General features: G+C 32.9%; 1 protein-coding gene across 1 annotated transcript in view; it reads right to left on the bottom strand.

Annotated features, from left to right (window-relative positions):
- LOC145673196 (uncharacterized) overlaps window positions 1-18310 on the bottom strand; it is a 401214-nt gene that overhangs the window by 37707 nt on the left and 345197 nt on the right. Inside the window, exons 16-19 of the mRNA XM_081742667.1 lie at window positions 10206-10273; window positions 6830-7046; window positions 4481-4599; window positions 3967-4150 (exon numbers count right to left, since the gene is read on the bottom strand). Of these exons, the coding sequence (XP_081598793.1) occupies window positions 3967-4150; window positions 4481-4599; window positions 6830-7046; window positions 10206-10273 (588 nt within the window). The remainder of the gene's footprint in view (window positions 1-3966; window positions 4151-4480; window positions 4600-6829; window positions 7047-10205; window positions 10274-18310) is intronic.

The following is an 18310-nucleotide window of genomic DNA, read 5'->3' as shown; positions in this document are numbered from 1 at the left end:
AGATTTTCGTACGTTAGACCCTAAGTGTTGCTCAGGATCTCTTGTACATGATTCATAAAAGTTTTCCCTGTACTTCTGACCCATGTCAACCAAATTTGAAATCAGTGTAGTATTACATTGGTTTTTTAGGCATAACGGAGTCTGAGAATCTTGACCTCACATTGACTATATGTACCATTGTATGTTGGTCACTTTCTTAACCCTTTTAGGATTTCCACTTTTTGAGGTAAATTTTAGACTTTCACTCAAACAGCTACTGCTTCCTTATTATTTATCGTAGAATCATGATTCATATCTCGTCTTTTCAGAACAGATCATATTTTCCAACGGTACCACTCTCTTGTCCCTATTATACACCAAAAACAAGAAAATTGGAAAAAACAGATTTTTTTCGAAAAAAAAATTCGAAATACTTGTACCCCTCTGGCCCTGGCCTGGGTTCACGTAGGAATCTGAATCTTTTTTTTATTATTATTATTTTTAGAAAATATGATATTATGTATGTAATATGTGTGCAAAAGTTTGTTCTTGTATTTTGAAAACTGAGGTCGAGAGAATTTTTTGAAAGTCTGAAGGTGACCCATTTTTTCATATATGTATATACATATCTGATATATAAAAAAAATATTTCTAAAATGTACTGCGTCATTCCTACTTGATCTAAAGTCAAGGTTCAAATGCCATTTTCTTTAGTGTAATAATCCCTTTCTAAGGGTATCACTCACATGTCCGTATCATACACCTGAACCGGAAAATTAGGGAAAAACCCGGAAGTATTTTTGAAAATCCAACCAAAATATTTTGACCCTCTGGCCTAGGCCTGGATTGACTTAGGGATCTGATTTTTTTTTTCTAAAAATACGTTGTTAGACACATAATACGTGTGCAAAATTTCAATCTTGTGTCTTCAAAACAAAGGGCAGAAAAAATTGTTGAAATTTGAGTTTACTATTTGGCCTAGAGTCATGGTTCAAACGTCATTTTCTTTAGTATAAAATCCCTTTCCAACGATGCCACTCACATGTACGTATCTTATACCTGAACTGGAAAAATCGAAAATTTTTCTAAAAAAATCACCCCTCGGGACACTTGCGCCCCTCGTGCCCGGACTTGGTTTCATGTAGGGATCTCAGAAAACTTTGAGAAATACTAGAAGGTACGTACAATCCGTATACAAAGTTCCAACCTGATATCGTGAAAACTAAAGGCGTGAACATTTTTTGAAATTTGCCTTAAGAAAAAATAAAAATGTCACGCCCTTCCGACCCCACTTGACGCCGCCAAGTTGACCATCTGATTCCAAAACGCATCTGGGGTGTTCTTTGGTCCATCCTTGACTTGACTAATAAAAAACCGGCTTAAATACCTGTTATAGAACCTAAAGAAGCGGTCAAAGACGATACTACGCCAAGGTAACAAAAGTTACCAAAAATTCTAAAAGGGTTAAAAGAACAAACAGAAGCATAATTGTTATGTCAGTCATATAGATAGTGTTTCTTACAATGACATTGCTTTGCGTAGTGAACGTATCCACATTTCGTACAATTAACTACTTTATGTTGTGTTGAATGAAGCTTACTTAGACGTAGAACTTTCTCAGGTAAATTCTTGACCTTATAAACTAATACAAAATAATATCTTTGGCAACATCTGTAGTAAAGACTATATGTAGCTGGACATAACTCTATTTTATGCGCCTTATCACATTTACTATAATTACTAACTTGCATTTGACCTGTTCCAGTGCGTTTATTATCACGGTTATTAAGTAAATACTGTACGCTTGAATGCAGCCGTGAAATCTGTACATCCTTGATCTTAAACTCAGATCTTGTTCAGTGTGCAAATTTATGCCAGGTATTAGACTCTATGATCTCTGGAATATTGATTTGCGTGGATTAGTTTCTATTTTCTGCGCCACTTGTAGATTAATGTACACATTAGAAATGCAGTGAAGCCTGTCTATGTTGGCCACCACCAGTTCCATTGAAAAGTGGCCAACTTACAGAAAATAAGTGTGATTTGTGTATTTTTAGAAGAGGATTTCTAGTATTACTTGATTGTGAAATTTTAATAAGCAATAGCATAACGGTTACTGTTAAATAACGTATATAGAGCAATCATAACACTATACAATATCAGAAAAAAATGCTACAGTGTGTGTTTAATATATGTACTGCCTTTCTCTTCCTGAAAACTAGTCTGGTACATTGAATTATTCGGATTCAAAACACAATAACACAAACAACCATAAAATAGAAACATATGTACGCAATTTATTGAAATTGATGATGTAGCACACTGAGTTATTGAGATTGAAAACAAGAAAAGCAAAATTATAAATTTAACAATATTTATATGCAGTTTATATGTTTTTTTTCAGTTGTTACTGTTCTTTTTATTGCAAAATAGACCCGTATTTTTGTTTGTTTTCTTTTCATTATGGATAAAACCCAATTTGTTTCAATTCTGTTGTACAGACAAACATATCATCTGTAAACTGAGGTTCATAGATGGATGTGTACACAAGAATTTGAGACGCACACTGCAAAGCATTTGCATGACTCATTAGCTGAATCTATTCCTTTTGTTGTTAATGAGCTACAAGTATTTCCCTCAGAGCAAAAGATGTTTTGAGAAAATCTTAAGGGAATTCATATCTCAAAGCCTTCACTACTTTTGACAAGCTGTCAGATGCCAGTAGTTGACAATTGAGATGCTTAGCTTTAACCTTGAAAATTTTCCAGAATTACTAAAGCTCTCCACTGATAAAAGGAGTCAAAATAGCTAATGGTTTTACCAAAACAGACAGTGTAAACAAACACAAAGAACCATTTCCTGAATTCCCGTACGTCCTTTTTCTTATTATCTTATTTCACCATATGTTTATCAGGGTAGTGTTCTGTTCATTGACCTTCAAGAACAAATTGTGGGAATACATTTTTTCTCCAGTCACAAATATAGAACATCTGCTTCCATATGCGAATACGAAAGAGTTCAGAAAAATAACAAAAAACGGTATTATGCGTGACCAAGATACGCACGTAAATTTATCATTATCATCATAGGGTAAACATTACTTCAATGAGGCTTACTTCCAAGATAGACAAGTGGCCAACTTACAGAGTAATGAGTAACGAATGTCTTATGGGAAAATGCAGGTTCAAGACGAACCACGCCAAGCGAAGCAGGAAATTTCATTCACCAATCTTTCTGAGCTTTCTCAATTGAGTAAACTGTTGAAATTAGATAATGCTAGTAAAAAGAACGAACTATTATGGAGTGTAACCACTGTGAATTTATATGCACAAAATATAGGAGTTTTATGAACCCATATTCGAGTAGTAATGAAACAGATAATAAATAATTAAATTCATTATGTTTATTCAATACAATTATTCCTAGAGTTTATGATAAAATGTAAATAAAAGCTGTTACACACATGAAACAATGAATAATAGGAAGTAAAGTTAAATTTAAATTCTAGTGTAGGATATGTTTGCTGCAACGTTAGAGGAACTACTTCCTTCTTACTATTATAGTTTTATCTATGTGGAATGTGAAATCTGGTACTTTTAGGATAACTATAATACAAACAAATAGGAAGGTACCATGGTCATTGGATATGATATTGAATCTCACACTCAGCGCTTACAATGTTCATAATATCTTAACCTGTACTTATCAATTGAAAATGGGACAAATTGGAACGAAATGGACTCCATGTTACTAGATATAGGAGTTCTTGCGGCATTACTAATTATTTATATAGTCAAAATTTTACTTATATTAATTAAAAACGAAGAGCATAAAATGAAACTTTATTTACTTCTAACTAAAATCAAATTATCTATTCGTCTACAAGTTTCAAATGAAAAGTTCAGACAAAGAATTGTCTCAGAATCTAAACGTAAATACAACTTCAAAACGCCAAGCATTTAGATTCATATAATTGGTTATTCTTACCATCATGCTTTACCAATTGCAATATACTAGAATACGTCCCTATGACTCCTGTGAAGGCCACCACGCTTATTTCATATCGTCCTAAAGGTCTTACATCATTTAAGGTGACTGAAGTAGATGTGACATTGATTTCACCGTGTGCAAACTCACAACTTTGATTCATGCAAGACAACAATTTGATGCACTGGAAACGAATTAAAAAACAAAGAAATAATTAATTAAAAGTACTCGTAAACACATTACAAATAATAAACATCGGTTAAATACCTATAATATACGAAGATTGTTACCTGAAAACTAGAGAGCAATGTTGAACCCTTCTTATAAAAGATTAAGACAATGATGTACATTACCGATAAATAAAAAATAATATCATTACGAAAGGTCGAAACAACATAAAGTAAACTTATTTGCTAAGTGTAATCATGTTAAGCATATTTTATTGTTGTTTTCCGCTATCAGTTAGTTCAAATGATAACTATAGTTACTATTACATAAATGCAAGAAAATTTACCTTATAGGATACGTGGTAATATTTTATAATGCCTCTTGTGTGTGACGGTGGATCCCAAGCAACTTCAAAATTTTGTGGTGAACTCTTTACAATTCTGAAGTTCGTGACTGGAAATGCGACTGAAAAGAAAGAAAATATTGGAATTGTGTACGTACATTATGCTGCCCTACAAATATATAGCTGAAAATATTTAAACACTTTCACGGATATGGGTACCGTAGATTTGATTTGTGATGTTGATATAGTCCCAAAACCCACAAGGAAAAAAAAATCAGTTAACTTAGTTGGCTAACCTAAAAGAGACAAGTTTTACCTAAATGATTTCTATTGCACTCTAAGCATGTTGTACAGTTGCGAAATGTAGATTGTTGAAATACCTAGCTTCTACCTCTATTCTAGCTTCTATCGTATGGATGGAAATTTATAGTCAGTCAGAGACGTGAAATCGACGCATTTTTTTGTTTTCCTGATGAGAGCCTAAAACACCGTTTCAGCATGCGGCGTATATGACACAGTGCTTAAAGTGGGATCTGAACCAGTACAAGGATTTGTATCGGAGCAAACATCCCTGCCTTCATCAGAAACTGAATCCAACACCGCTTATTAAAGACTTGCACTAAACATTTGACTATGAACAACATACGAAAATAACAATTGTACATGATCTAGAATACATTTCAGCCTGAAATTAGAATCTTCAATCAGGTATATTTATACTGCGGGAGAAATTTATTTGGTACTTAGTTATCTTATAACCATACTAACGATGCGTATCAATCATTTATGTGATCCATGTAGTGACATAATGGAAGCATTCGAAGTACAAACTATAGAATATCAGAATATTTTTGTGACAATGAATGAAGCATAGATCTAACTAAATGAATGTGAAAAAATCGAGTTACCACCCGCACAGAAGTTCATTAGAAATGTAGTTGTAGCTTTGTGAATACAAATAAGGTTTCTAGAAATTTTTATAGGACTACTGGTTTTTGATACAGAGGAAAAGCCTCAATATTCGTAAAGTCACAAACAATATCAAAATCAATGCTACGTATTACCCATGTCCTAATCCAATCTCATAGGCGAAATATCAGTATGGAAACATATACCTCTGGTACAACTGCGACAAAGTGTGATGCAGTGAAAACTGCGATGTCGTGAAATGATCTATAATGGTGCCCGCACAACGAGTATGATCGACGGAGGTGCGGTAGAATATCTTGGGTAAGCGCCAACTTTGTTCGAATGAAAACGAGTCAGTCTTTGTGGTCAAAAATGCTCTCGAGCACAAACCTGAAGATGCATATATCGCAGCTTTTCACATAAAAGATGAGCTGTCAAAACTGGTAGTTTTTTTTCTAGCAGTAAAAGTAATTTTTGGGTAGTTTAAGAATAAATAGAATTGCATCAAATCACAGGATTTTTCTATCAAGTGTTTTCGGTAATAATCTACCAGAGCTCCCAGGAAAGATACTCAGTCGGCTAAAATAGTCATATCACCAGTCAATGGGAGACCTGCCAAAAACATTTGATTATATACTTTAGGGTAATTTGGAAATCTAAAATTTTCATATCATTTTCTTCTGAGCCATCGATAATTACGTTGAATTAATTGGGCGCATCAGAAACAGCAGTGAATGTTTTTTTGTTAATGAAACTGGCCTATATATATATATATATATATATATATATATATATATATATATATTGAACTAAAAATTTACTGTTTATTAATGATCGGTCTGATTACGTTTCTATCCATTCTCTTGCTACAATATACACTTCTTTCATAAATGTAAATAAGTGTAGCAATACTTCTTTTATAAATGTCTAAAGAAGTAATTGGAGATCACATATATTACGTTAAACTGCAATAATTGTACAGTTGAAAATATATTAACATTTTAATGAAAATGAGAACTGAAGTTAAAATCCACAAATCGTTACAGTTTTTTTTCTTTCTTTCTTTTAAGTCTGCATTACATACAGAATACTGATTAAATTCCGATGTTGTATATTGGTATCAGCAAAATAAGCTGTTAAAAGCTGTAGAAATATGCAATAAACACGTATCTAGGGACTACTAAGTAGTCAAAATTTATGTATGATATGTTTTGATGTTCAGTTCTAACATTCCACTTTTCCTTAGAATATCTTAAAGGAATAGCAACAAACAAAAAGACCAGCATAAAAAGAATAGGAAATTATTAGACAACTTAATTTAAGAATGAAGAAGTCTTAACAGATAAAATATATTGTGAGCTGTAACGTAACTTTGATATCCTTCTCTTTTAAGTTACAGACCTACATAAAAAAGTACAGTATTTTGCAGAATAGTCTACTTACCACCTGGCTCGGTAATAACTGTGACTACATGCGAAGTATCGCTCTGTCCTTCAATCGTAACGACTTTCACTTTCACTTTGTACTGTGTGTACGGGATTTTGTCAGTGAAATGGGCTTCAGTATCTGTTTGTGTACTATGTAGTTTCCATTTCCAATCTTCTTTTATATAAACTTCATAGTGACGTATTATACAATCTCTAGGATCAGCTGGACATGGCTTGCAAAAAAGACAAAAGAAGTACTAGTAGTACAAGGTAATAGAATAAAGGAAGAAAAGAAATATGAGTATACATATATATATATATATTTATTTCAATCCTACATTCATGTATCATATTATCGATATCATAACGCATTGTAATAAGGTACTTTTAATATCATAAAGCCATGTCTTATGAATGTTTAACTTAACACGACATTATTAGAAGAAGAGCACAGGAAATCATAACTTGTTTATATCCAGAGCTATTGATGTCTCTGTTAGTACAAGTCTACTTAGAAGTTTTATTCCTTTCTTCATAATCTAAGAGTCCTAAGTAATATTGAAACATATATTTGCATATATTATATATTAAAGTAAAATCGTGATATATATGTATTAACTCGAATCAGAAATAAACATACTAGCTGAAAAAGTACACATATGTCCATTGAAAGAAATAAGCGAAGGTTTGTCGGGAATCGTACTCCCCCATGCTCTTCGTCTAACCAAAGGACTTTTCAACATATCTTCGAAAGTGGAGTATGTGCGCTCCTGACAAATTTACCTTAGTCCTCCCATTTTTAAAGCCGTATCCATGTTATTATCTGTATAATTTTCTATTACTTATGCTCAAGAGTGAGTATATCTTACATTCAATAAGGGCACCTTAAGAATCTTTCTCAATCTATACATTCTCAAATCTGAATGTACAACAGTCCCCTACTACATATTTAATAAGAGATACAATACTCTAGCTTCTAGAACCACTCTGACCTCTATGAACATTCATACTGAAAAGTTTTGTAAAACATCTCCATTTAATGTTTCTATGTTAAATGTGTTCAGAAGGTAGTTTCAAGTCCATGATAACGAAGTTTGAACTCACCTCATATTAAGCAAAACCGTGACGCCACTAACAGTTGTGTTCCATGTGATATCCCTGTCTTGCAGCAATTGCTCTGCAGCGGAGTTTCCATTGCAGGAGACTGCGTTGAAGAACACTTTGGTCCAACCGATCCCATTTCCCCTGACAAATTTTCCAAAGACCCTCAATTGTGGGCGGACATCTGCTTCCCAAAGCCCGTTTCCACAACGGAAACCCACAAAAATCAATGGGAGAGACATCGGGGGATTTAACAAGGATGTCCGTGTAAAGGGTATTGCTTGAGTGCTTGTTTCACGTGTCATCTGATCCATGTATATCTGCGTGGAATTTGACATATGACTGGATTGCCTTGTCTTGGTGATGACAACACGAGATATGTCGCTGCTATAAAGGAAAGGAGTATCATGTCTGTAGAGTAGCTCCAAAATGTTCTGGTAATAGGCAGCATTAATTTTAGTCTTTTTATCCACTTTGCGCAATGGAAGTTTGCCGTTATTGAAGTAACCACCAAGAATCATGAACCCATGTGGGAAATTTTCAGCCAATTCATGTACCCAGTCAGATCGACTTCTGGAATAATGTGGACGATAATAGATGGTCCTCTTTTTTTCTTTCAACAAATACACTCATGGTTCATCCAGCAACACACATACTTCCAGCGGTCACCAGCCAGATGGCGTTCGTAGAGCTTTCGGCTGTTGGGTTTCCTCTCCTGAACATGAGAAGCACGCAGCTTATAAACTTGAGCCTTGTGCTTCCGCACGGGTTGTAAATCTTGGCCTATGATGGGAGTTACAGTTGTGGGGAAAGATTAAGTGGGGAAAAATTAAGTGGTAGATTAAGTGGTTTCTGTTTTAACGTTTATTGATGTGAAATGAAAACGGTAATAAACAGCGAAAAGCGGTATTTTGCAATAGATTATGTATTCCAAGAATATCTCCACTCTAATCTCTCTCTACTAAACTGGAAGTGGTATAAATATACTGTTACTTCCGGGTTCAGTATTAATTGAGAAAATATCACGCCATGTAAACCAAACTCCTTCATATGGTATACATGTGACACTGTTATTTGTTTAATACCTGTTTGCGAAAAATCTTCGGTGAAATTTCGATCCTGGAATGCAATGAGTCGTGGAATGATAAACATATTAAGTAAGTCGAGGACTACAGGCTGTATTCATTTCCTTAGGACACCTGTCTCGTACCCGCATTTGTTACGTTCTCTTTGTGTTGATCGATTGCCCGATGCTTTTTACTATAAGCATTGCTTTAAAATGTTCTTCATGAATAAAAATGCTAGATCATTAGTTCGATTATCGACAAAGCCGTAGGCCTTTGCTAACAATCTGTTGCTTTCGAATACTGCGTTGTTTGGCGATACACGTTGATTGAAAGCTTGATAATAAAGCTATCATGGTAATAATGCCATAAAATCCCTATCTTCTTTTCTCTTTCAGTTAATTGAAAAGGGAAAGAATATTGGGTCAATAATGAACACTCCTGAAACGGTACAGCAAATGCCATTCTTCTTTGCCAAACGAGACAGGTTCCTCATGCACAATATGTATCTTATTGTGTGGCCAACAGCTGAGGTTTGAAAATTAAAATAACCTGCAGATAAAACTATAAATTATATCTAAAAAAAGAAAAGAAATTGTGGCCTGGAAGTAATTTTTGTGATCTCAGATAGAAACCATTTGCAATCAGCAACTGGTTTTCTTTTGTCTTAATAGTTTAATTGTTGAGCTACGGTTTACGGCATGCTCAGATACCGAGCTATTTTACTGCTAAATAGGATCCTAAGCGCGGTGCGTCAACTTGAAATAATCTCCGTCTCGTTTTTTTCCCCTGAAATTCTGCCGATAATCACTACGGTGTTGAGCTTCGAATGACTATTTTTCTTTGTATTCAGGATAAATCTTGTTGGACTTCATTTCTTATACATGAGTTGTGCTACTTGTGAGGATGTTGCCGGAACCAGAGTATTTTCTAGAATGCCAAACTCTTCCTAAAGTTAAAACTCTACCATTTTCCTAAACAACTTCAAACATACAATTAAAAAATATATATATATTAGTAAATTGTCGCTATACTACGCCAGAATGAAGTCGACAGTGTGGCCAATAACGTACTGTAGATACACAACGCCTGTAAAGTGCATATATTCATATCCACAAAGTGTACCGAACACTCAATATATCAATATGAATTTAGTAAAAATATATTAACAGTAAAGATTTTTAATTACATACATAATATTAGTTATCAGTAGTATTCATGCCTTACCTGCCACCTTATATTAAATGAACTATCAGTAACATTTTCCACAGTAAAATCGTAATCAACCGATGGTACTGAAAATAAAATAGATAGTGCAGTAAGTATACTATGTATTAAAATATACAAAAAAATATATATATATACGAATTAGAAATAACGTTAACATTAAAAATACACAGGGTTTGCTTTATTGGATGTTGATGAATCTATATAAAATGTAATAATGTTAGGTGTATATTAAGGTGGAGATCGCTGAGTATTTAACCTTCATCCCTTCTGATTGGTTGTTCTCGGTTTCAAACCCGCAGCCCGCATCATGACTGTGCTTTCTTTTCAGAGATTTTATTCATTTACATAAGTCAGATTCGGAGATAGTATTATCAAAATATAAACCGTGAACAACTTGCTTCCACATTCTACAATATCAATATACTTATATTCTAAGGCAGCAGTTCAATGGGAATGATAAATATAAAGAACTTGCCTAGGTAGAATACGAAACAAAACACTGAAAAATCTTCCTCACAATGTAGGATACGAAATGGAACACTCGACTACATCAAGTAAACTTCTACAGTGCAAGAAGTATTGGGACGAAACAAATACGTATTAATGTCCTTCCAAACTAATTACTCAATATCTTTAATAGTGTATTAGGACGAATAAATATTAAACCTTCTAAACTGCTAAATATTACAATTTACACTACAACATTTCTCTTAAATCGTGCAAATAAATCTTCAATTAGGGTTACCAGACGTCAGCATCTAGAAGGGACAAATCCGTATTTATAACACTTGTCCTAACGTCCGTACTTATATCCTAAAATTTGTAATGTCCGTATTCTATATCTACAAATGATATTAATATAATCTTATACTTCAACATCGCTTCGGGTATTTTCAGTTGCGCCCAAGTATGATTTTTAAACTGGAACTGACTACACTGATTGCGGTAGTAGACAGTTGAGTAGCAAAACAGCGTCAGTAGTATTTCACATGTAGGAACTGAACTGTTTTAGTTTGTACACAGTATTGTAGTGCATGATTATAGTAAAAAATAGGAATTTCGCTAGATTAATCTGATTTTGATAGTTTCTTAAATCTTTCCTGTTTTTTGAATCCACTTTTCCTGTTTTTCATACATTAAAATATGGTAGCTCTATGTTCAATACATAAGTAAAGTGATCGTAATCATTTGAAGATTTACTCTTTTATGTACTGTCTAATTATCATATTAAAAAATAGTGTAAGAGGAAATTTTGGGAATTGAGGTGGATTGCCATTGAGCTATCTGATCTGCTGAGGAAAATGTAAGGAAACACCAAAACTGTACAGTTAATATTACATTCAACATTAGATGCATTAAATAAAGGAGTATGTTTACAAATACAGTAATTATAAACATGCATCAATTCACACCGTTAAATAAGTAGAAATATAAGTTTTAAATTTCTAAATTTAAATAACTTTAAATTAACAATGGAAATTAGATAATGGTGTGTCATAAAAAAAATTCAAAATAGTGGTATTAAAATATCACTTTTCAAACTGATTTACATATACACTAGTAGATGTAATATAAAATCAAGGCACAAATCGAACACAATAGAACGTTGTCATTCTAATGTTTTCTGGAGCCAAGGGAACCATGTCATGGATGTTAGTATTAAATAAATAACAAATGATATGGTGAAACTCCGGGCGTAATAATATTTATTTACCTATAAGGTCAAGTTTTCTTGTAATACCGTATAAATATATAGGTCTACATTGAAGTTCTTTAAAATATAATAATGCTTTGTTTAATACTTATCTTGCAATATGAAAGTCAAAATATAGGTATATCACTTCAACATTTGATAAAATTAATTTATACAAATGAATATATTAATTAATTTCAACGAAATATATATTTAATTATTACTCAATCACTATTAAGTTGAACAGCACGTTATAATATGTAAACGTATGAATCTAATTCGTAACCTGTGATATTGAAATGAAAATACTCATAAAGTTACACGCAGAAGAAATTGATTTTGATAATTAAGAATAATACATTAAAGTAGTTGTCATTAAACATTTTCTTCAATATTCATTACTTTTTAAAAATAAATTATCAATTATAAGATATAAAATGTAACACATTTCACTTTACAGTAATTGTACTAATATTCAGAAACAGCGCAGAAGCTGTCAAGATTAACCACGGTCTGGGTGTCCATCAGCCCGTTTTCCGAAGAGGATTTGGACTAAGCCATAACAGTCAGTTCGAATCCAACTTCAGATGAATTAGCGGAAACCTTTCAGGTACACCGGACAACAGACTTGTAGAGCCGGGTTTTACCATAAAGTTCGATCACTGAGTGAAGCTCAACGAGGGAGTCGAACCCAACAAATGTTTTTTGTTTCCCCGGTACAAAAATAACTCCTTTTAGTACGAATTATCACAGAAAATGAGAAGTGGGTTATGTACCAGACCGCGAATCGTCGGAGGACTGATGTCATGTTTCTGAACTGCCTCCATCGACGTCCACACGAGAACTTCATCTCAAGAAGATATTATTGAGTATGTGGTTCGATGTTCAAGGCATAATTCATTGAGAGATCCCGGAACCTAATCAAGCCATTAATGTAGCCTTCTATTGTTAACTGCTAGACAAACTACAGGAATCATTGCAGTCGAAGCGGCCAGGCCTTGTCAACGGCAAGAGAATATCATTCAACATGATAACGGTAAACCATATACTTCTGCGAGGACACGTCACAATTAATGAACTTTGGTTGGGAGGTTTTATCCCACTCGCCCTATCCCCCTGATTTGGCTTCTACAAACTTTCACCTATTCCGGGCTTTTTTAACCTCCTTCGCAAGGAAGACATTTGCTGATGTGGATGCTGTGAAAATTGCCTTACGTGCGTTCTTCAGAATGGAGAACGTTCAAATCACAGAATAATAATAATAATAATAATAATAATAATAATAATAATAATAATAATAATAATAATAATAATAATAATAATCTTTATTTTAGTGCCGCGAACAGCTTTTGGCAAAAATACAGCACTTGGTATCAGAGTATGCAATGGAATGATGATACTACTAAAAATAAATAATAAGAAATAAAACAATAAAAAGAAGGGTACTAATATAAAACACAATGTAGATAAAAGTCAGCTAAGCAGAAATAATTCCTTGTCAACGCAGTAAAAGTTATCAAGTTTTCCTTCCATCTAAAACAACAAGAAGCTAAGAACAGCAGTCATAAAATTACATTTGGCTTAATGTTTCTAAACGTCATTGATTAAAAACTATCAGTCAGATCACATAAAACTTTCACATTGCTTAATACAATAAGTCTAAAATGAGCTTAAAGAATGTGTCAACCTTTTTAAAATTTCACATTTCCAATTCAGAGGAACTAAAATCATGGTATTTCTTATGCTATAATTTGGCACCTTAAAACCTATGTTTTGTAAACAATATTCACTGATATAAATGTTATCTAGTATTTTTTGCATGCATGCTCTGTCAAAATTTTTTCGTCTATTCATAAGGCTTTCTATACCCCAATAATCAATCCAATATTCATAACTATGTGAGTAATAGCTCATTTTCATTTTAAAACATAGCAGTCGAATAAAACATTTTTGGACAGATTCAATCTTGTTTGTCAAAGTTTTAGAAATGCTGTTCCAAATTACCGAACCAAATTCTAATTTTGGTCTTACAAGTAACTTATATAGAAATACATACGTTTTATCTCTTTCAAATACAGGCCACTGTTTAAAAATAAAACCTATTATCCTTCTGGTACCTTGTACAATACAATTTATGATTAGAAAACTTTAACTGACTGTCAAATGTAATACCTAGGTCTTTAATAATGCTTACTTTCTCAATTTGTACACCGTTGACCTCATATTTACTGACATAATATTGAGTTTTATTGGTGTATGTCATAATTTTTTTTCTTATCATTAATTTTTAGAAAATTATGTCTACACCACGTGTTTACTGCATTTAAGTCTTGTTGCAGTAAATAATTATCGAACTCATTGTTGACTAGTCTGAACAACTTCATATCGTCAGCATATAGGAGAATTTTAGAGTATTTTATTTTTTCTGTCAGGTCATTTAAAAATAAAGAAAATAAGAGAGGGCCCAAGGGCGACCCTTGTGGTATTCCGTTTTTTACATAGCCTACACTAGAATGTACAGGTCCGATTTTAACTTCGTAAGTTCTGTTTGACAGATAGCTTTCAAACCAACGAGTGTACAAAGATGATAAACCAATATTTGATAACTTGCTAATGAGATACTTATGACTGACAGAGTCAAAAGCTTTTGATATATCTATGTATATTACATCGACTTGCAATTTATTTTTCAGTGCGTTATAGGTAAAGTCTGTAAAATGAATTAGATTCGTTACAATTGACTTGCCCTTATAAAAACCATGTTGAGACTCATTTAAGATATTTCTTACATTAAAATATATGTGTTTATGGACAATTAGTTCAAATATCTTCGAGAATGCATTGACAAGAGTTATTGGCCTGTAGTACTTGCAATCTGTCTATCACCTGATTTATATACCGGAACAACATATACTTGCTTCCACATTGAAGGATACACACCTGTACGTAATGAAACGTTAAATATTTTTGCTAAATTAGTTGAAAGTGCAGTTGCACAAGCTTTTATTACATAATAAGGAATATTGTCTGGATCTGGAGTAGTGTTCGGTTTTATTAGTTTAATTGCTTCCATTACATCTAAATCAGTAACGGTAGGAATTCCGATTAGAGCACTATTACTAACGATATTCTCAGGCAATACCTCTTGACCTACTTCTAAGTTAAAAGCTTCATAAAATACACTCTTAAATACTTCAGCAATTTCGATAGTGTCTTGAATTAGCATACCATTACAATTTATTTGCTTTGGTACTTGTTTACAGTCAGACTTTTTAAAAACGTTCCAAAAATATGAGCTGTTCTTAAAAATACCATTTTCTAAATCTGAATAATAAGATTTTCTTGCTTCAATGTATTTCTTTTTTACAAGTTTCCTTAGGGCTGAATATCTCTGATACCATACGTCATCATTTGTTCTTTTGGCTTTAACAAAATATTTAGTTTTTTTGTTTATTAGTGCTTTCAATTCTCGCGTCATCCATGGATCCTTATATTTTTGTTTACAACCAATTGACTTCTTAGATACATGCTCGTTAAATACAGAATAAATTAAATTATATAAATGGTCAGTGGTTTCATTGACACTGTTACTGCAATTATTTATTAAGTTAATTTCTCTAATGCCCTTGTAAATACCTAGGAAATTTGCTTGTTTGAAATTATATGTATCGTACTGAGGAACGGGACAATATTTGCCACTATCTATAATTTTCCACTCAAACATGAATGGGGGATGGAAGCGATCGACTTTAGTCAGTGGTGGGATGTCAAAATGCATAGAACTGTTATCCAAATTTGTCAGCAACAAATCTAATACTCTTCCCGGATTACTATGGTCATATGACTTGTTTTTCTGGTTTAAATTTAAAAAAATTGCTTAATTCAAATATTTTTTCTGCTTTTTTCTTCGAATAATAATTATCAGTTGTGATGTTACCTGAAATCCAATCTATGCCTCCTGCGTTAAAATCTCCTAATATAATTACATTAAAATCTTTCGTCAATACAAAAGAACATAGCCAATCACAGTAGTTACTAAAATCTTGAAGTAACATGTCAGGAGGGAAATAAACTAAACATAAAATCAATGGGGTACTGTCAGGAATTAAAATTTTTGCTATAATAATGTCTAATGATTCGTCAGGGGGATTAAGGATTTCATAAGAATATTCATTTTTTATTAAGAGTAAACACCCTCCACCTTTAGACTTATTTGTGAGGGTTAGATTTCTATCTTTTCGTATCACACTGTAGTTTCTAGAGATTTGAGAAAGATAACAGTTTTCCTCTTTATACCACGTTTCTGTTATACAATAAAAATCATAGTTCTCACAGTTTATTTCATCTGTAAATTCTTTTTCTTTTGTGTTCAAACCATTAGAATTTTGATAGTACAGTTGTAAATATCTCGTATGCATTGATTATGTATTAGTTACCTGTTGTTGCTCTTTTCCATTCCGATCGCTTGCTGACGTGGGTACCACTATTTCATCCTTCAAACGTCCCATGAACCTTGTAAACAATACTCCTTCAGGCCACATGTCTGAATTGCACACAGTATCAAAATGTTTTTCATGTACACTAACGTAAAAGGATGAATAGCTGTTGTGTTTTGTTTTTAATTTGGCACACTTAACAACCTCAATGTTTGCACTATCTTTAATAAATGCACTAAGCTCATCACACGAAACACTAGGATCAAGTCGAGTAACAAACACTGCGGATACACGAGGTGGTTTTTTGTTTACCTTTAGTTTATCACTAGCACTTCTTCCCTGCATTAGATTTGAGCTTCTTGTAAGTTCACGTGATTCATGGTTTGTTATGATTCCTGGCTGTTTTGCTGGATTAATACGCCTGGAGCGTTGGCTTACAACCTTCCATTCACTATTGTTTGCATTTTTTGCAACTCGCTCATATGGCATGTCGTTCGCTTCATTGACCTTGACATTGTTTTCATTCGAGCACCCTTGCACTAGAACATGGTTAGGTGTGAGTGGACTATTTACAACTTCTGCAAATGTCTTAACTCTGTTCTCACTACTTGCTTTCACTAATTCATTTAATTTGATGTTTTCTTCCTTTACAGAAATTAATTCAGCTTTGAATGCCTCATACTTGTCACTTATTTCCTGTAATATAGATATTACATGGTCTAACTTTTCATTCACTACACTGCAGCATGAAACACCTTTTGAGTTGTTATTTGAACAAATAGTATTTGAGGATTTGTTTTCCTCATGTTCTGAAACTTCATCATCACTAGAATCACCACCATAATTGTCTATTTGATCAGTGTCTATGGAACTTACGTGCTTCCTCAAAGTAGGAGTAACTGCCGTGTTGTCGTCTCGTTGCCTTATGCAGTTTTGACATTTATATGTTGAAATGCCTTTTTCCGAATACATTTCGTATTCAACACGTCCACATTATTATTATTATTATTATTATTATTATTATTATTATTATTATTATTATTATTATTATTATTATTATTATTATTATTATTATTATTATTATTATAATAAAACAAAATCATGATGTCAGAAAGGTTTCTGTAACTAGAAATTTGGAAATATTTTTCGAGCATATGGCATTTCACTACAAATACGTTTCACATAGATTAGACATGGTTTCTCGTCAAATAAATAACCCTATGAGAAGATGACATCAGCCTTGGAGTATTGATGCTTAGAGTGATGAAAATCAGTATGAAGGTATTGGTATTTATTAAAAAGAAAGAACAAGTTTACTTCCCTGAATACTGTATATGTAGTACATTTCACATTAAAAAGAAGTCTCAGTCTACTAAAACATACATGAAAATCATCCCTTTTTATATTATATTAAGAATATTTATTGAAAACAAAACTTTGACTAACAAAAGGATGAAATCAGTATGAAGGGAGATAATGTTTGCTGTTTGCTGTTACAGAGTACAATCGCTCCTTTACTATATTTGCCAATTACACTGACAGCAGACCACACAAAAATGTAACATCAAACTAATATATTAATAGTTAATGCATAATGCTAATCAATAGAAATTAGTATTATAGAACACAACAGTACCTAGTGACAATACCTTCTAGAAAAAGTTATTAAGTGACCGTAAAGCCAGAATCAGTGCTTAGAAGGAAACGGACATGTGTAACCGTCAAGTCGAAAGAAAATTTACAAAATCGAGTTGTGATATTGATAATTTCGTTAGGATAGCGGCAAATAAAGACGAGCGGAAAGAACAGAACATAAAATCAAGCTAAGAGAATGTCAGAGTCGCCTAAAGGATTACTATTACACAAAACAAAAGTTACGAGTATTCTTCTAAAATTGTAGCTAATTTGAAGTTACCTGTAACTTCTCGACGTGCAGACAAATTTTGTCATGTAAGAAACGTCTTGTTTTCAAG

Source organism: Thermobia domestica, chromosome 16, assembly GCF_964235325.1.
Source record: "Thermobia domestica chromosome 16, izTheDome1.hap1.1, whole genome shotgun sequence".
Classification (NCBI taxonomy): domain Eukaryota; kingdom Metazoa; phylum Arthropoda; class Insecta; order Zygentoma; family Lepismatidae; genus Thermobia; species Thermobia domestica.
Note: the sequence above shows the minus strand (reverse complement) of the source record. Positions and strands in the feature narration are given on the sequence as shown.